This window comes from Lepidochelys kempii, chromosome 4 (genome assembly GCF_965140285.1).
Source record: "Lepidochelys kempii isolate rLepKem1 chromosome 4, rLepKem1.hap1, whole genome shotgun sequence".
Classification (NCBI taxonomy): Eukaryota; Metazoa; Chordata; order Testudines; family Cheloniidae; genus Lepidochelys; species Lepidochelys kempii.
In genome coordinates, this window is record NC_136383.1 from 89,306,470 (window position 1) to 89,326,939 (window position 20,470).

The 20,470-nt window shown below is 37.3% G+C and overlaps 1 protein-coding gene and 2 long non-coding RNA genes across 3 annotated transcripts in view; 2 read left to right on the forward strand and 1 right to left on the reverse strand.

Annotated features, from left to right (window-relative positions):
- The window catches only part of CHIC2 (cysteine rich hydrophobic domain 2), a 38,780-nt gene extending 29,590 nt beyond the window's left edge, over positions 1 to 9,190 (forward strand). Inside the window, exons 4-6 of the mRNA XM_073342021.2 lie at positions 3,822 to 3,878; positions 4,045 to 4,104; positions 7,310 to 9,190. Coding sequence (XP_073198122.1) covers positions 3,822 to 3,878; positions 4,045 to 4,104; positions 7,310 to 7,360 — 168 coding nt within the window. The 3' untranslated portion in view covers positions 7,361 to 9,190. The remainder of the gene's footprint in view (positions 1 to 3,821; positions 3,879 to 4,044; positions 4,105 to 7,309) is intronic.
- The window catches only part of LOC140910624 (uncharacterized), a 33,373-nt gene extending 17,180 nt beyond the window's left edge, over positions 1 to 16,193 (reverse strand). Inside the window, exon 1 of the long non-coding RNA XR_012158673.1 lies at positions 16,070 to 16,193. This is a non-coding gene — a long non-coding RNA (uncharacterized LOC140910624). The remainder of the gene's footprint in view (positions 1 to 16,069) is intronic.
- Positions 14,385 to 20,470, forward strand: part of LOC144930505 (uncharacterized) — a 43,511-nt gene continuing 37,425 nt past the window's right edge. The window contains exon 1 of the long non-coding RNA XR_013635722.1: positions 14,385 to 16,371. This is a non-coding gene — a long non-coding RNA (uncharacterized LOC144930505). The remainder of the gene's footprint in view (positions 16,372 to 20,470) is intronic.

The following is a 20,470-nucleotide window of genomic DNA, read 5'->3' on the forward strand; positions in this document are numbered from 1 at the left end:
AAGCAGCCAGAATCATCCGGTATTTACTGACAAGAGGAAGATAAGAGGGGTAAAAGGGCTAGTCTAATGATCCAGAGACACCAGTGTTGAAATAAGGTACGTGCCCAGGAAGAAACAGGTTGTTGCCTCACATAAGAGAAAGCTCTTACAGTCTAAGTAATTTTGATAGATAACACTTCATTGGTGGCTGATAATGACTTGTCACACTCATATTGCACCTGAAAAAACCACACAAATTAAATAACTAAAGAAACGCAATATAGCTTTTTAGCTAAAGGGCTCAACTTTGCTCCCTTTGCAGACAATGGCAAAACTCCCATTGACTTAAATGGGAGCAATATCGGGCTGAAAGTGTTTATTTTGGCTTTATATTTCCTGGTGGTTGGCAGAATAATTTTTCAAAGGAGGCCATCAAACATGCACATTTTAGAAGCTGAGTCAAATCTAACTGCATGTAGGAATTTAAGCTGCTATGGTTTCATTTTACTGAAATGTCTCATTAAATTCTACATCCAGCCAGTTAATTGAAGATGAATTTATGTTATGCCACTTTTTTTTAATGGAGAGTAAAGGTCATCTGATTTGTCACATCATCTGTCCTTCAACAATTTTTTAAAAAAAATCATAATCAATTTGAATTGGTAGTTTAGTTTTGTTACAATACTGATTTTAATTTTTTTTTAAAACGTGGACAGTATGAAATCTTCCTAATAACTAAAGCTTTCTTCCACTTAATTTGTGCTTTTGTTGCTACTAACAAATAATTTGCAGTATGGGTTTTTCTGTACACCATTGATAGACTCTATGTGCTTGTCATCCCAGTATACTGGAAATGTTACTCTCAAATCAAGGGTTCCTTTCTGGTTTTGTATGTCCTCACCTGCTCCTCACTGTAAATCATTGAGATGTCAAGTGTAGTGATTAATTAAGCTGCACGTGCAAGTACTTTTTTTCACCTGTCAAGTAGGAAAGAAGACTTGCTATAGAGAATTGTGTGATGCTGTTTAATTCACTTCTTTTTCCCCAAGCTGTGGAGTTTGCAGTAACGTTTTACATTTAAATTTTCTTTCACATTTTTATAGCTGTAATTCAGTGTTGGTTTATGAATTTTAAATCTTACAAGGCATATTTACAGGGGGATATAAAGTATTATAGTAGCAGTTTTACATAAGTGAGCAAGACCAACTGTATAATATAGTGTTATCAAAAGTTATATAGTCAAAATCTTACTAGTTAGAGTAGTTCTAATTGGATACAATAGATTCGTTTTTAAACAAATTGATTAAACCTACATCACTAGCCTAACAGGTTTAATAGTTGTAGTGATATTTTTACTGTAACGAAGGATCTTTTAATATTTTATGGAAAGTACGTTTGGTCCATTCTGTGTGCAAGATTTTAATATTGTATGTTCAGTTTCTTGTGTGTATGTATTATATGCCTTATATAGTACACTGTCTATACATATGTGTGTGTATGCGTACACGTGTGTGTGTGTACACACAATTTTATTGGAATTTGGAAAGCTTGAATGTTTGTTCCACTCTTTTTCAGGCAAGTAGTAAAATTAAATTGTATTGTGATTTTAATCTAATTATTAAAAGGTCCAGGAAAGGAAGATTACAAGGTAGATTCAGGTTTTGAATCAGTTTTGCCATTGGTTTAGCAGCGGGTGGGCAGGCAGATGCCTGCTCAGAGTAGAACCTATTGCCATTTTTCACCATTGATAGAGTAGCCTTTCAGAGTCAATGAGCTCTGTCAATGTGAGCTTGTCAAGGCTACAACTTCATAGACCTGAGAGGCGGTTTGAGAGGTCAGCCCTTTTCAGGTTTGCTGTGATGCAAATGAACTTTAATGCTTAAACAACTATTGGAATTTTTATGTCTGCTCCTTGTTCTTTTTTCTTCACAAAGTCATTGACGAGACATTCAGTGCTTTTTAAATTGGAAGTTGCATTGTGCTAAAGACCTAGTACAGATTTACGGAGGGCTGAAAGCAGTTAGATCATGTTCTTTTCATGGTGCGATTAGAATCAAATCGATTTCCCTACAGCCTTCAGCATTCAGATGGCAATTTTAACAAAGCTTGGGGGCTAGACAAGGGACAAAACGACTGAACTGAATGTTAATTACACTCTGCAGCCTTATTTTCTTTTGATTTGGAGCTGACTGGCAACTAAATTAACAAAAGTGTGACCATAACTGCTGCCCTATTTTCATTTAAAAAGAGAGCAGACTCTAAAAGGCTATCTTTACAAAGAAACAAGTTAGGTCTGCTGATCATTGTTAAAGGACACTGTCTTAAAAAATAGTAGTAGTTATAATAATAATAATAATTAATAATAATAAACAAAAAGAAACCCTGAATTCCAAAAACTGATTAAATAAATTTAGTCACTGACAAAGCCACCTTTTAAAGTTCTTGTAATGTCTGCTTTTAAAATATAATGTAGTAGAAACACAACCCAATAATGATTATTCATAGATTATAATTAATTTATTTTTAATCATATGACCATAGCTCAGGCTTAAACATGTTTGGTGTTGAAAGGTTGTATGGTAACTAGAGAGCAAGTAGCTGATTTTAAATAAATATTAACATTTTGCATTTGAAATGCCAAGCCAATCATTTGAAAACAGTTGAATTTTTATTTTATTCAGCTCATACTTGCTTGACTCACAGATTTCTAGTTTGTGATTGTGAGTGTTTGTTTATACTACCTCTGTTATTTTACAATAATAACAGCAAGATGCTTCCCCCCTTCATCCCCATTGCTTTGTAAGGAAGCTGCAGCTGCACTAAGTTGCAGTTGATCCTTGTCAGAGCTGCGTCCTTTTGCACCTGCAGCTCTGTTGGTCTCATCTTAACACCTGGCATCATGAATTATCCTCTTTTATTCGTACTTGCTAGCAAATCCCATTAAGGGCTGAGCAGTAGACATTGCGGCAGTCAAATGACCATAAATGTCAGAGTACATTTCTAAAATGTAAGTATAACTAAATTATTATACTTAGATACTCAAAATATCTCTAGGCATGAAGCTGTACTTCAGAAAGATTGCTGTTTTTCATTACATTTTGCATACATGAAGATTGATAAGTTATTAGAATTGCATACATGCAAAATTTTATTTGTAAAGATTTATCAACGTTTAGATTTCAGAATGTCAGAATTCTTTGCATGAAATGTCAAATGTAAAAGCACAAATGTCCAAATCTTGAGAATCTGAAATATTGGTATTGCACTGCATTTTTGTGTAAATCCTAGATTTTTTTTTTAACCATTTAGCATTTGTGCAAGTTACCATCCTACCGTTCCATATTCGGATTTTCCTGGCTAGTTTTCAGAGCTAAAGATATAAAAGATTTTCTTTAAGGTATTGGTTAGATAGAATATTTATACTTGACCTCTTGCATTACAAAATAAAGTTTACAGCATCTTTCAGCTGTTCAAATAGGGATGTTTTGGAAGCAGTATATTCACATTAATATTTTTGTGTAACATTCTTGCTGAGACTTAAAAATGGTCTGAAAATTGCTGTTGAGTACTCTTAGGAGTCCAAGCAATTAAAACATATGTATAAACCATTGTGCTCAAAGGTTGCAATTCTTTTTTCACATTGTCACTTAGTTTTTACTTTTTAAAAAGGATCATTTCTGCTCTAGTTACTGTTTAATACTACAGAAGGTTTGATAGTATTGCAGACCACCCTGTACTCAGTCACTGTCCTATACCTCTCCCCTTTTCACACAAAAGCAGCTGCAAAACAAAGTTTTTCTAAAACCAGTCAAGAGTAAAATTCTTTCTCATTTGTCTTCCAGACACGAAGATCGATTGAGAAGTTATTAGAATGGGAAAACAATAGGTTATACCACAAGGTGAGTGCCGCAGGGAGCAGCTTCGTACTGTTGGAGTCTGAATTGCACAGTATGGAAACAGATGCTTTTGTTGAACGAAAAATATGAAAGGTGGACAAATGGGCTAGTCTGTGTGCTGCAATAAAATACAGCTCATTTTTCTTCTTTTTCTTTCCTCCTTGTCTAGCTGTGCTTGCATTGGAGACTGAGCAAAAGGAAATGTGAAACGAATAACATGATGGAATATGTAAGTTAAAGGGCTGTTTTGTGAGTTTCTCTATTAAATGATCATTTATTTTGCTTCTGATCTTATTCTTTTCATGATTATTAATCAGTAAAGGTGTCAGGAGCTTAATCGCCTGAGTGCAAGGATTTTCTACGGTTCACAGATGCATGGTTTCATGTGCAGGACTGATTTATAAAGTTATGAATGACTTGAAAACAAGGCTTCACTGTGTTCTGAAAAATAATAAATTAATTGCCAAGATAAAATAGCTTGAACGTGTGTTGATGGAGTGTGAAATTTTAGATGCTGTATAAAGAATAACCACAACTTTGGTTACGCAGCAAGTCAGATATGGCTGTTTTATATAATGCTAATCAAGTCTAAAAGTATGGAAGAAGACCTTTCAGCTAAACTGTTGGAGCTTAAGAAATCTTTAGCCTTTATAGATATTAACTGCCCCACATCTCAACTGTCTTGAAAGTATCTTTATCTTTAATAGGGTCACCTAAAATATTTGTAAAGTCAGTCTTACAAGTAAGCTACAAAAGACACTTCGGTTTGGTTATTATTCCCTAAAAAGTTCTCAAGTTATAGAAATATATACACTGAAAAGTTGCATGCCTTCTTCAGTCAGTCAGTATGACATTTCAGTTTGCTCACCTAGCTGCCTTCTTGCTCTTTTATTTGTTTTCTGTTTTATTACTGTTTTCAAAAACTTTTGAGTGTAGTCAAGGGAGAGTGAATGTGGTGAGATGAGTCTGTTAAATTGATTACATCACTGAAATATGTAGGATTTCCTTAATTGGAGAAGTGAGTGGGCCAGGAAGGGGTTAACTATTGAAAATAAAGACTAACCTTGGAGAAATACTTAGGATAGCACTTCTTAAATATGCATGGTCTTTTGTTATGTGATATTTTGTCTATTCTTTGAAACAATAAAGCCATCATAGAGGCATATAAAAAGATTGGTTAAAATAGTGTTTAAATAATTAGAAATTATCTTAAAATCATCTTTTCACTGCTAGCATTCCCCTTTCTTCCATTTTCACACTAAATCCTATTTCTAGCCTGAAACATAAAAGGATTTTTAATGTCTCTTTTCACAGTCTAGCTCTATTTACTAAACTGAATAAGTAGATTTTTTGTATCATTATCTATTATATAAAACATGTTAATTTATGACAAGATACATGATATTTCACTATAAGCAGGAAAAATAGCAAATTTCAGTAAGCTGTTTTGAGCTTTACCCATATGAAGATGTCCTGCTTTTTTCATCATGGAATGCTTCTGTTTTTCTACAGAAGTAGTTAGTATTGTCACTTCAAATCCTTTGCAGACTAAACTGAAATTAAGCAAAAGAGGCTACAGTTTTTTTAATTAATTTTGGAGGGTGGCTTATTAGAGTTTCAACAAATGTTCATCTTTTTTTAGGTGAACTTGTATGAAATTATAGTCACTTTTTATATAGTGGACATTCTGTTAACTAAAGATTTTAAATCAATTGGTCTACTTACAGGACTAAAGTTAAGCTTGTGCATAAGTGTTTGCAGGATCAGGATCGAAGAGTGAGAAATATTTTTAAAAGCTTCTAACAAGTTAGCTGTCGAAATATTTAATATAGTTATTTTAATCCAACATTGATTTTCCACAGAACTTGTGTTCCATTCTTTTGTCTGTAGCTAGTTAAGATGCTGGTTGTATTAAAGCTGTCTTAAATTTTCCATTTATAAGTTAACTTTAAAAAGAAGTGGGGTGGAAAAATGAAGCTAAGACTTTCAAAAATGAATGCGGAAAGTGAGGCTTCCATATCCATATTTTGGCACCTAAATAGGGCTTGTCTACAGAAAGGTTTTATCTGTTGGTCTTGATGCTAAACAGTGTGCAAGTTGTTTCACTTCACCAGTAGAAAAAATGACTTGCACCTCTTCAGCTTATTCTAGTTTGAAACATGGCCTGAATTTCAAAAGCACTCAGCACCCAGCAGCCCACTGAGGTCAGTGGTGCTCAGCATTTTTGAAAATCAAACTACTTACTGAGTTGCCTAAATTTATATTTAGAATCCTAACTTTAAGGCTTTGAAAACCTTGGCCTCAGGGATCAAATCCATGGATTAAACACCCCCTGACCCCCCCGCCATACACACCTTTTTATAAAAGACAGATGAGGCATTCATCCTTTAAACAGCCAGCTAGTTTTTTTCCTATGCACCCAAATGTACCTACTGAGTGTCAGCTTTTTGTCTGTTTCAGGTAATATGCTTTTTATATGATAGGCTTTTGATGATGAAACGTATTATTTAAAAAAATTTTAGGAATGCAATTTTAATTGATTAGAAGAAAGGCTACCTCCTTTTACCAGTGTGCTTTGAATTGCACAGTTAGAAACCAATAAAATTCAATTACATTCCTTTGTTGAACAGAGTAGAGTGTTAGGAGTCCCAATCTTACTGATGTGTCAGTAATTTTATGGACAATTTTATGGAGAGGAAAGTTTTGAAAGAGTAGTTTTTCTTAAGATGCCCTTCAACACACACTAAGGGGTAGATTATATTCAGATATGTTATATTGATGGCCTCCTATAGCAAAATGGCTCACACATTAGAATCTAGCTCTGAATATTCATGTTGAAACACAAGTCAAGTTTCTTGTTACCTACCTGAGAATTTGTTTGATATGGAGATGGGCCTTGAAATATGTAAAACAGATTATTAGTGGAGTAGTAATTAGTACTTTTTATGGAAAATCATTGAAACTAAGCATGTTTTTTTATTTTCAATTGATTGCAAAACTGATCTGAACTGAGAACAAGTATTTATAGTTTAGTTATAAAGTTGTTTTTACATGTATTCATCTTCTCTTTTTAACATCCATATCTTTACATTTTGTTAGAAAAAAATTATGAGCCAGTTAGCTGAGTTTGTCAATGGATAATTAGCTGGTGGCTTATTTTAACATGACCCGTGAGCCATATGTTTCTCTATCCCATATGATACTCTGGCTGTTAAGGTTTACTGCCCTTAGATTGGCACATGATGTGTATCATCATTTCCTAGTGGTCCCTTACCTAATGAGGGTAGCATGGCCCTTGATTGTTCATTCCTTCCTCTCTCCCCACATTTTTAGATAAATGTAAACAAATTTTGTGAGTGGTTGCTGTGATGAACTTCAGTTAATGGATAAGACTGATGCCAAGTTTCATTAAATTTGTTTTTCTTTTTATACAGGTCATTCTGATAGAATTTTTACCAAAGACACCGATTTTTCGACCAGACTAGCATTTGCTTTATTTATAGAGACTTATCCAAGTATGTTGTCTTTCCAATGGTGCCTTGCTTGGTGCTCTCCTGGTGGTGATATAGCATTGGTTCTACAGATTATTGTGGTGGTTTTTGTTCTTTTTATTTTTTAATAACAGCATGTTCTAAGTGCATTTTGTCAAAATTTGCAAAAGTCATTTCATGCAAATGTTAAGTACTACTTAAGTTATTACTTGTACTTCCTATGTTTGTTAATGTATCTTGATTTTCAGAGTCTTTTATATGTGTGTGTGTATATACATAACATAAATATACAGGTGAAAATAGCCTACAAGCGAGCAGATATTTTTTTAACCCATAATACACATAATGAGTTGACTGTAAATTGTGGAAGTTTTTAATATTTAACCTGTATACCTAAGTAACTTCTATGACCCTCCCCAGATTTTGCCTGTGACATTCTAGTTGTATATTTTTATTCCCCCCCCCCTTTTTTTTTTGGCCGGGGAGGGGGGGGAAACAAAGGGAATATCAGCCAGCCACCTCTACTGAGATAAAAAGATATGCTTGTTTGAAACTGTCCATTTTGGAACCCAAATGTCAATGCACCAGTAGAAGTTTCTGTGCTCTTTTGTGAAGAAATCTATCAGCTGGTTCTGAAGAAGTTCTATCTTAAAGGTTAATAAACCAGGATTTGAAGTATTTTATTCAGACTGGAAAAATCATGGAAAGGTTTGCATGCATCTAACGATTACTAGAGCTCAGGATCACAAAAATACATTAGTATTGCAACTTATAATGTATATATCTTAATTCAGGTTAATGCCATGTAACAGCTTAACTCTTTACTTCTTATTGTTTACCAGAGCTTGTACACAAGGGTGCAAAAATATTTGTTTCAGTAAATTTATTGTCCCAAGAAAATCTTTTCCAGGTTTTTTAGGGCTTTTAAAAATGCATTTATAACCTTACGTAGGCCGTTGTTTGAGAGAAATCTTGAAAAATACAGTTCCAGACACAAATGGAGATGGATGCCTTGTATCACAAAATTAGTCAAAGCAGGGTACGCTGGACAATAGTGAGAACTTAAGAAATGTACTGGATAAATATTTATTGCACCCTGATTTCTTCCCATTTAGGTTTACAAGGTTTATTTTCTGCACAAATATGATTTTAAAAAACCTGGATATGTGATGTATGCTTGGGTCAGGCCAGTCCTATTTCATTCTGTTACTTATCTCACTTTGTTGTACGTATCTTCATATATGCTTGTTTTTAATAGCTACTCAGTAATCTTATTTTTAAGTTTGTTCTTTGTATGACTGGAATTACTGTACATGAACATTAATGTATGCTAAGAAACTGTTACTCATACATCTGTGGTAGCAAGCAATAATGTGAATAACTATGACAAATATACTCTGCTTAATATTCGTATGAATGAAAAGTTGATATCACGACACAAATACCTTTCTCTTTTTACTCTTTTTACTCTTTTAAATACAAGGTTCATTTCTCATTAATATATACAAGTACCTGGATGTTATGAACTATTTTTGTATTCTTCTTCAAAATAGTTATTCTCTATAAATCTTCACTAGTGAATGTCATATTCATTGTTTGATATTGGGAGCTGTCTAGAAAGGTCAAGGGTTTTCTCTGAATTATCTTAATCTGTGTTCTCTATATATGCTCCAGAATAGAGATCTTCCATTACTCAGCTTTTATCTATTGATTCCTACTCTCTACTTTGAAGAAAGGAGCTCTTGTGCTTTTTGTGTAAGCTGCAGGTATGTTTTACTGTTATCAAAGTTCCCAATGGACTGTATAAAATAGCTCTTTCATGGACATATTGTTGGGTATCTGTTATCCCTTCCAGTTCCCCATTGGTATTTCATTAATGAAGAAGTGTCTGAGTGGCTTAAAGATTTGCACTTGGGGCATATCTCTTGTAAAGCTCTTATATGTAGAGCTCTTATATGTAGAGCTCTTGTGTTAACACAAGAGCCATGACAGCTCAAGGTGTCAAATGTTTATTAACCAAATGGATGTCAGTCTCATTTTATCAGACTTTACAGCTCATTTTTTAAACTTCTGTATCACTCTTTGAATATCTGTTGTAGAAGTCCAAATTAGAGTTTTTGTAGATCAAAAACTTTGGAAATTCCTTGACATGAAGGACAAGTCAAAAATATCTGAAATGCTCGAAGAAGCAATTCTCAATGTCTCTGAGATGATTGGGATGGCTCTAGAGAGACTCAGGAGTTTGGGATCATTGAGGCAGTTATGGCTGACCAAGATTCTTAAATCCTCGTGGTTTCTCCTGTCAAAGTAGACCATTCATCCAGTAGTAATTATAAAACTTCTTTACACAAATCCCTTAACTTCTGAACAAAAATAATAGAAATTAGAGATGGAAAAGACCTTAAAAAGTCATCAAGTTAATCTCCGTTGTGGCCAATAGGGATTTTTTTTAACATAATTTCTAGTGTTTTGTCCAATCGGCAGTAGGTTTACGTGACTCTAGCAATGGTTTCTTTCCTACAAGTCCCAACTACCAAAATAAAACAATTTATAGTTTGGGCAGGCCGCAAGACAGTGGTAAAGAGAAAAGGGAATCAAAATGCTGCTCTCTGTTGCAGGATATTTTCAGGCTGCCCTTTTATAAATGAAAAGCAGTTAACACACTAGACTAGTCTGTGTGTTAACTGCTTTACAATTATAAAGGATAGCCTGAAAATATCCTACAAAAGGAAGTAATCTTTCTGATTCCCTTTAACTAGTTAACTTATCAGTCTTTGCTTGAACTGTGAAGGCTGGATATGCACTTAATTAAAAAGGCTGGATATGCACTTAATTAAAAAGAATACTAATGAGAAATCTTAACACAGTATCTAGTTATGCCTATTTAACCTTTAGCGTGAAAAACTGGTGCTAAGGGCATCATTGACTGTATTTGAAAGTTATTTTAGATAGTTGATTTGTAAATGCAGTTGCCTTTAATTGTTTGGCCAGGATTTCTCTTTCTTTCCATAGTATAAGCAAAGAAAATCACTTGTCTCCATCATCAAAAGATGCACTGTAGTTTTTGGGGAAAGGCTCCCATTCCGGAGGGCTTTGGATCAGGCCCTACATGAGAAGTCCTGATGGTATAATATATTTACAAGAGCCTTTAACAGTTGGCCATTGGTTAAGGTCTGAAGCTTCCAGTGGGATTTGCAGAGTTTGCAGTGAGCTGTTAATTAGAGGAGGGAATCTTTATAGATAAAAGTTACATAAAGCTAGTAAGCATTTCACAGTCCCTTTGTTAAGGGTACTTTTTAATAAATTTTACAAGTAAATCCAAGAGTCCCAGTTATACTCATCAAAATAACTGAATTTTTCATTACCATATGATGTGGATTCTGAGGACTTGTAGTAGTAGAGTTCTAAATATCATAGGAAAGGGTTTAAAAACTGTTTTTCCCCAAATAGTTACCAATTTCAATGTTGCCAACTCATGATTTTTATCACAAGCTCCTGGAGGCACGTGATTAGGTTAGAGTGTCAGCTTTTTTTTAATTAAGTAAATTTGTAGCCCTCGTGTTTGCAGGCAAAAGCTTGAATACGTGAACCCTAAAGGCTCAGAAACTAGAAGGAAAAGAACCCTCAAATGTATGTATTTATTTATTTAAAATCAAGAGACATTTAAACAAATCTAACTTTGAGGAGGAGTGACTCATGATTTTGCAATAGTTGAGGTTGGTAATCCTGCAGATTGCTGATCCAGAAAGCTTAATACTGAACAATTTAAAGAGATATATAAATGGGACATGTACCTCTTAAATCCAGTAACCTGTGCTATATATATATATAGACAGCTCTAGTCTACACTTCAAAGCACTGCATTTTTGTAGATAAGGGCCTTCTCCCTCCCTGAGGTCAAATTTTTTAATGTGAAGGATACTTAAAATCAATCAAGGATGCATCCTTGTCTCAAAAGATGTCTTGGATTCATTGTAGGAACCCAGTAGTATGGATGGTGCCTTCAGCCTGGCTGGCTTTGGATCCATGACTAAAACCAAGTTCTTGCTTAGATAATTTGCTTTTGAAAGGAGGGTGTTTCAGAAGAGAAATCTGTATTCATCATCATTACTAATTCCCTCCAATTTCTGTGATTCTTTCCCTAAAACCATCCTTCCCATCCTGTTAAGTGTACACTATATACTGATTTTGTTGGCCACGCTTAGGTGAAAATATAATTCCTGAGGCATTAATAGGAAAGATAATAACAGAGCTAATAGGCTGAATGGGCCTGACTACATGGAAGCTTATTTTACAAATTGCTTCCCAGAAGATTACTTGGACTTTAGTATGCATGACCATTTAAAATGTAATCAGCCTGTGGCCAAGGCAGCCCACTTCACTGTGTGGTGCGAGGATGTTAAACACAATGAGCATTTTAGATCACCAGATAAGGATAGATGAATTCCCTTGCTGTAAATGCAGAACTTGAATGTTTCCAAGGAAGACTAGTTCCACATTGAAATGCTTTCCATATGCTTCCCCTTTCTATGACAGGTGTGTCTGCAAACTGGGTGAGCCAGGATTTTCTGGTAACGATAAATGCAAATGTTCTTTTTGCTGGGAGACTTAATCAGCGGGTGCCAGTGGGAAAAAGTGCAGTGGAAGCAAATGCTCTTGCTACTGTGTGATGTGGCTCATGTGTGCCATATCCTCAGTTAATGCAGTGCTCTAGTTCACCGCCAGATTAATATATTCAGTTTTGTTAGTAACAGTGTGTCAAACTTTGGACTTTGTTATTGTCTACTGATATAGATAGCATCGTTCTTTACTGCTGGAATCTCCTGGAAAAGTGGTAGTCAGTGTGATTTGGTATGTTTTGAGACTAGTTGTTAAAAAAAGAATCCTCTGAGTTATGTGTATTAAATTTAATTTTGTCAGTGTATATCCCCACCACATCACAGCTGGATGAAATAGATTTTTTGTAACCTAGATTGTTTTGTTTAATTGAAAGACACTCTTTTTAAAAGTTCATCCAGGCTTATTTCCTTTGATACTGCTTCATTAAAATCAGCTTGTCTTGGAGAAAATGAAGTTACTCTCCCATTTACCCTCAGGAGTCAAGCATTTGTGAAAGTTACAATAAGGCAATGGTGCAATCAAGGTAATTGTAATAAATTTTAGTTAGGAAGGCAAGGTGCAAAAGGCTGAACATAGAGCTTGGTAACAGAACTCTCTGAGTGTACTTCAAAATGGGTTTCTTTCTGTATCAAACGGTATTGAAGGATGAAGGTTATGTCAAGGCTAATTGAATCCCTTTCCTGAGCTTTTTGTAGACAATGTTCTAATTCCCACTACATTTTGGGTCTCCAGTAAGTGCCTCATTAACCTTTTTGGCTGTGCCCTAATTGATAGAGATTTCTCCAGCTCTGTTATTTATGAGAAACACTTCCACTGTAGAGATAAAGCATCTTCTACTTTTCTGTTAAACTAGTTTAAAACTTAAGATATCTAGCTCAAATAGGAATCATGGATAAAAGTGGGACAGCCTTAATTACACACCAATCTCTTCCAAAGCTAGAGCCTGTAATGCATGGTTAATTGTATTCAAAGAAAAATCTTAACTTGTCCATACATGTGACAACACATATAAGACCCAAGAGTTAGGATCCAGTGAGGATAGCTTAAATTCAGGTAAATTAAGTAGATTTTGTAGCTGGGTGTGTCTTACTGAAATGGAACTGTTAAATGTTCATCTTTAAGGGGCAGATATAACATTTAATGGTTCTTGCAGTTTAATTTTCTCTTTGTAACAAACATTGAAAATTACTTTGCTTCAAATGTCAAAAATTAGGATCAATCATTGTAATCTAAAAATTTTGTTTCAATCATTTTTATTTTGTAAAAATGGGGTTGTTAATCCATTTTATAGACCATGCTTTAGCAACCTTTTATAAATCAAAATATGCTGGTGCAGTGTAATCCTAAAATACTTTAAGGAGGGTCTGCATATGGAGGAACTTTCTTAAGGAGCTTTAAAAGTTAAGTTTGTGATCTCTTATGTTATGGTTACAACACACTTCCTAATCCATCAGGATATGCTTTGTATATATTTTAAAATAGAAGGTTTTTTTCAGAGTAAATTATTTCAAGGAAATTAGAGTAGTTCAGCATTAAAATGTGTAACTTATTAGATATCCCTAAAAGACCTGAATTTTGCAGTGAAAATGCTGACCTAGGTTCAACTAAAATAAGGACAATTTATTGCAGATTGTATGGGCTAAATTAATCTCTCTGTAACTCAGCTGATTAAGTGAAGTTACAGAGATACCGTTGACTGTATATGGTTAGTAAAATCCTGTGAAACACGGTTATAAATCAGTAATCCTAAAAATGACCTAAGAGAGCTGTCAAATTGGCCAAATAAACAAACTTGTTAAAATAACCACACTGCATCAATCTATGTTAAATAAAAACCAAATAAATAAATTTACTTTACATTAAGATTTAGTAGCAGCCTCCCAAATACCTAAATTCAAAAGTAATCATGTGATTTAAGGGTATCATGGTAATAAACAGTTGAGAATATTAGAAGGATTGGATTGCTGTGACTTGAGGATATTAACATTACTCTTCAGATATTTTAAATCCAGGATGAGTGACTGAAAGCTTAAAGGCCAGTACTATGTTAATGGGGAAGGGAGGGAAATGAGTGAGGAGAGGATAATTTTAAAACTGCGCAATTGTAAATATGCACATTTAACAATATTTAACCACCTCTGCTACTGTTACTGAAGTTAATCTCTTGTTGAATTTCACAACTTTTTTTAATGCATCAACCTTCTGTAAGTTTTTTCTGACCTGACCCAGGATTGGAATGGATTCCAATACAAAACCTTTTTAAAGCATTTAAGTTGTATGTATTACAAACTAATAAAATAATTGTGAAGCTATTTACTCAGGCTTATTTTCTTCTATAAAACATTGAAAGTTGTTTTATGGCATAATAGCTTATTTTAAGTGTTGAGAGACAAGGTGGGGGAGGTAAGAGCTTTTATTGGACCAACTTCTGACAGTGAAAGACAAATTTTCCTTACACAGAGTTCCTCTTCAGGTCTGTTTTAAATCATATCAAGTTAATACTTTAAATCTGATTTAGATAGAATGAAAAATCAATTGTGAGTGATTTACTGTTCATAAACTCTCTAGAACTGCATTATTCAAATTGGATAGTTTTGCCTACACTGAATTTTTCAAACTAGCTTTTATTTAACTCTGTGGCTAAAGTTCTTAAGTATTTCATACCAGAGTGATATTGGTATATATTACCATTATGGTGGAGTAAATAACACCATTGTTAAGGCTGTGTTTCAGTTTTGTTTTATATCTTACTTACTTACACAGTTAATATATTATTTCCATCCAATTGACAAAGTCACCAGCTTATTCCCATCAGAGTCATTATTGTTTCCTTACTTCATATTAGGCAAATCTACCAGACTGTCTTACAAAACCTAGTAATGTTCCTTAAACTGAACCTTAATGAGCAATATTAACTCCACTTCTATCCAGTGCTGTGAGGAGAGCGTTGAATTTAACCAGCCAACTTATTTCTTTATGTATGAAACATTTTACCCTCTTCGGTTACTCTGCTTAGGAAATCCCTAACAGCCTCTTTTTAGATATATTTAAAAAAACGCCCTGGAACTATTCTGAAGCATGCAGGGTGTTGTAATTTCAGCTTGCAAAGCGGTATGATACAATGTTGCTGAGCAGAAAAGCGCACGATAGATTTAATGTAGCCAATTGTGTACTTTTGAAAAAAAGAGTAACTGTTCAGTGTGAGTTAATTTTGGATTTTTTCAGCATCTCTCTTTTAGGCTTTGTGCTGCATTCTTCTAGACAAATGCGTATTCCATGTGGGCCACTGTTCTGCTAAATGCTCTCAGTTCTCCCTTTGCAATCAAGATTATGTTGCTAAGGAGATTTTGCTTTTATTGGTGCCATTGATTTGTGTTAATACGTTTTGAATACCTCTCGGTATTCTTCCGTAGACAAGGCCAAAAGAAAAACTTCCCCGAGTTTCCCGATTTACATTACAAATGGAGCGGTGGTGTAATGAAGCCGATATAAAGTGGGCAGTTGAAAGGGAACTAAAGAAGGGCACTCAAGTGAGAAATGAAGAAATGTGCCGAGTGCAGTCTGCGGGCCGCCTTCGGCCCAGCTGCAGGAACTGGCTCATCAGGCCCGAGGGAGCAGAGCGAGCGCCTCCCTCCGCACAGACCACCCACTCGCTGCTCTCCGGGGATTACCTCACTGCGCACAGCGCTGCTCTGCCGGCCGGGGCACGCTCGCTCAGCGCCGCAGCTTCCCCTGGGGGTCCCCCAGCCAGGCCGCTCGGCTCCCCGGGCTTTTCCCGGCCTCGCCCTGGGAACAACCTTAGCGCTGCCCGAGGGCGGGTGTCACCTCGCCATCGGACCCCTCCGTGCCCCCTCATGCTGCTGGGCAGCTTCAGTTCGCTCTCGGGCGGGGCGCAAAGGATCGGCTGTGGCCGGCGGGGCACCTGTTGTGAATGCCAGGGCAGGAGGCAAACGGGGAGAGCGGCTCCCGCGGTGTGCCGGTGCTTTCCATTAGAAAACGTGGATTCGCGTCCGACCCCCCCCCCCCGACCCCGGCCAGCCAAACCCCGCTGCCTCGGGCCTAATAAACAGTGAGCTGACTCACTACTGCAGCAGCCGTGCTACAAAGCGGCTCCCCTTGACACAGCTCCTCTGGCGCCTGCAAAATCAGGAGCTGAGGGAGGGCCCCACCGGCGCCGGCTCCCGCTCCTCCCAAGAGGAGTGTTGCCAGAGGCTTGAGCAATTTGAAGGCAAGTGCTCATCGGCACGTGATAAACTGGGGCCTCTTTAACGTTTGCACCGAACCATCAAACCCCCCAGGCGAGTCGGTTTTGGAAAAGAAACGGTGGTCGCAACTCGTTCCTGTGCGAGCAGGATCGGTGCACGGTGTAGGGCATCGCTGCAAAGGTAGGACCCGGTCAGATCAGGGACAGAGGGTGTTTCCTCCCCCCCCCCCTTTCAGCCTTATCGTTATCTGTCAAAGACCTGCTGGGCGAAGCGGGAGTTGGTTGGGGTGATGGCGCTGCCAGGCAGCACTGCTAAAGGCGGACCAGGCACGTGTGCAAACTACCAGGGTAAACACCGCATTGGCGGACAGGCACTAGGTATGTCGTCAGGATCTAAGCCGTCAACGCAGTTTCTAACCCGATGCAGCCAGAGGACTGAAAATGGATGTTTAATACTGATGCTAAAAGAAAAGGAGGACTTGTGGCACCTTAGAGACTAACCAATTTATTTGAGCATAAGCTTTCCTGAGCTACAGCTCACTTCATCGGATGCATACTGTGGAAAGTGTAGACGATCTTTTTATATACACACAAAGCATGAAAAAATACCTCCTCCCACCCCACTCTCCTGCTGGTAATAGCTTATCTAAAGTGATCACTCTCCTTACAATGTATAGGATAATCAGGCTGGGCCATTTCAAGCACAAATCCAGGTTTTCTCACCCCCCTGCCCCCCCCCACAAACCCACTCTCCTGCTGGTAATAGCAATAGTATTACAATATTATATTATTACAATAGTATTACAATAGTAATAGTATTGATGCTGTTTGTCCCATCAGGTCTCCAGGCATTTGTGCTCCCTTCCTTCCTTGTCCCTCGTCACATCAACTTGTTTCTTTTTCTCCTTCCAAAATGTGCACAGCTGAGGAGCAACTTGACCCTTTTTAAATATTTGGCCATCATGTACACAGTTGGCTTGCTCATCTTTTTTAGGACTATGGGCTATGCTGTAGCTCATGAAAGCTCATGCTCAAATAAATTTGTTAGTCGCTAAGGTGCCACAAGTACTCCTTTTGTTTTTGCGGATACAGACTAACACGGCTGCTACTCTGAAACCTGTTGTTAGCAGTGAGTATCTCACTGCCTTTGCTTCTGCCAAGAAATTAGTACAAAAATGCAATTAATTAGCAATTCACTTTGTAAACATTCACCAGGCAAACAGTTTGTTCTGCTACGGAAACCGCAAGGCTCAAGCTCTGGGTTAGGTTTTGGTTTATTTTATTGTTTTGAAGGGGGGTTTCAAAGGAAGGAAACAAAATGTAACCCCACTTTCCGAGAAAATGAACCATGCTTGCTTCTAATAACCCTGCTGACCAAAGCAGTTTGATACAGCCAGATCAGAGAACCAGAGTCAGTAATACCCTGTGAGCAGCCACAGCCCAAGAGCTCATGCTAGGCTAGAAAAATGTCCTCATTTTTTCAAATGTACAATTGTTTACATTGTGTTAGATGTCTTACAAACTGAAAAAATGAGCATTTTCACCCTGAATATCAATCCCTCTCTTTAGGGATATCATAAGTGCAATAAAGCAGTGAATATGTGCTGGTTGAGTGACTTCATTACCTTTCACTTCCTTATGAAGGTGATAGCCATAGTACTGATGGTGTCTAAGTGTCTTTAGTTAGAGAGAGAGAGAGCAATTTAGCTCTAGTCCATACCATTTCCATGCATTCTACTTTTCCAGAAGGCTGTAGAAAGAATGAAAAATAAAACTTCCCCTCCTTTTGAAGATTTGGTACTAATGCATCAGATCTTCAACTATTGAAGTGAAAACATTTTTGTAACAAGCATATTTCATTCCTGAATTAATGGGAGCAGGTAGGAAATCCAGTAGCCAAGCCTAGTAGTAGATGTTACAGCATTCTATATAATAGAACACTTTTTCTTCTTCCCTACCTCTTATAGCAGAGGAGGCTTTTAAAATTATTTATGCCTTTCTGCACAATTCAAAGAAAACAGCCCAGTTTCAAAAAGGGAAATCACAATGGCTGTATAGCGGTAGCACTGTGAGAACTCCTTTAACAGACCCCCCCCCCCCATTAGTAACAATTGAACAATATTTTTCGCTTTCATTTAAGAAAGTCAAAACACTTAATAACATAACAACGGCCATACTGGGTCAGACCAAAGGTCCATCTAGCCCAGTATCTTGTCTTCAAACAGTTGCAAATGCCAGGTGCTTCAGAGGGAATGAACAGAACAGGTAATCATCAAGTGATCTATTCTTAGTTTCTGGCAAACAGAGGCTTGGGACACCATACCTGCCCATCCTGGCTAATAGCCATTGGTGGACCTATCTTCCATGAATTTATCTAGTTCTTTTTAGAACCCTGTTATAGTCTTGGCCTTCACAACAGGGGCCATTTAGGGATTTGGGTCAGAAATGAGGGATTGGTCCTGCTTTGAGCAGGGGATTGGACTAGATGACCTCCTGAGGTCCCTTCCGACCGTGATATTCTATGAACCTCAACAAACGTGAATGAAGCCTCACTTCAACTCCGTTATGCCCAATATACTGTTGGGTTAGCTGAAGTCAAGCGATGTTAAGTGAGTTGTGGGCACAAAGGACATCAGTAGGAGAGCCAGGAAGGAGAACCCAGCTCTCCTGAGTCTTAGTCCCACATTCTAGTCACTAGATCAATTCCTTCCCAAAATAATTCAGACAAGCTGTTTTTCTGTTTTTAAGCTTACTAATTATTTTCTAAGAAGTCCAATAATTGTTGCTTAATTTGAACTAAATTAGCTTAGAGGCTTAAAAACAGTGTAGTCTTAACAAATATGAATTTTTCCAATATAAGTTGTATGTATTTCATATACAGTTTTACAGATCACAGGTGACTCACTTCACGGCACTGTTCCCTCTAAGCTGTGCGCGTGCGCACGCAGATCCTAAACCCCGCGCACATGGCGAAACACCATGCATACAAAACTTTGCACAGAAGCACAAAAGAAATTTTTTGCACACACAGCCTGTCAAAAATTGGCACAGAAGGAATTTTTTGTGCAAACGGCCTGTCAAAAATTAGAGGGAACATTGCTTCACAGTATGTTGTGCCAAAAAGGAAATAGAGAACAATCGGATTCTCTTTCCTTTAAAGCTTGCACTTGTAGTGCACCACAGTGCTTATGTACTGCTTACTCCATGTACATAGTTTGTTTTGGGTTTGCAAAGGGCTCATGGATTTTTGAGACCTTTTAAAGAGCAGTGAACAAAACACTTTTTTTCAAAAAGGGGACACTGGGAACTTCCTTTTTAAATTCCAGAAGACAGTTAAAAGAACTTAGTACTGGCTATATATTTAACTTGTGCTTATACTGTCTATGGCTATACAATATACGTTATAACCTAAACCAAGAATTATTCTTTTCATGGGGTAGTGCAAATAGCTATAATAAAAGGCTCTAAACATCAGCAGGAGAAACGTAGGTTATTTTTTTCTCTCTAAAACCTTTAATCTGATGCTCTCAAAGCTTTTTACAAATAGTAGTTAAGCTTTTATCTTACCCTTTGAGGTGAATGCTAGATCTGTTTTACAGATAAATAAACAGAGGAATGGTCCTTATGCTGTGTAGCAGCTCAAGCAAGGAGCTGTCACAGAGCCCCCTACTAGTCCTGCAGCCAGGAGAGAGAGTTGGGTACATATAATGGAAGATACACCAGAACCCCATAATATGTAGGACCTTCTTCTCTACTAGTCACTCTTCCTCCATGTGCTTGAGACCTGCATAGCCACTAGAATATACGTAGAATAGGCACTCAATCCCTTAGGGAAAGGGCATGGCAACTGTGAAGAAGCAGAGAAACTGCCCACCAGCAAAGCAGGGGTTAAAGAGAACCTTTTGGGCCCAGCTACTCCAGCCCCATTATACCTGCAGCCAATGCCAAGTCTGGAGGGGGGAAGAAAAGGAGAATACCTGGCTCAGTTTGGTGCTGAACGCCAAAGGCAAGAGCTAGCTATCTCCATACCTGAGAGGAAGGGTCACTAGCCTGCCAGCCAGTGCAGCCACCTGGTAGTAAGTATTGTCTCTTCAGCCAAGGAGGAGACCTAGGAGTCTCCTGCACCTGAGGAACTGGTCTATGAAGCCCAGAGACATTGTGGGGTTCAGCCTCACCATCTCATGGCTGCCCCACTTGAAGGAGCCTAGGACTGTGGCAAGGTGCCGGCAAGATCCATGAGAGGGCACTATGAGAGGCAAGTCACCCAGCGAATTGGACTA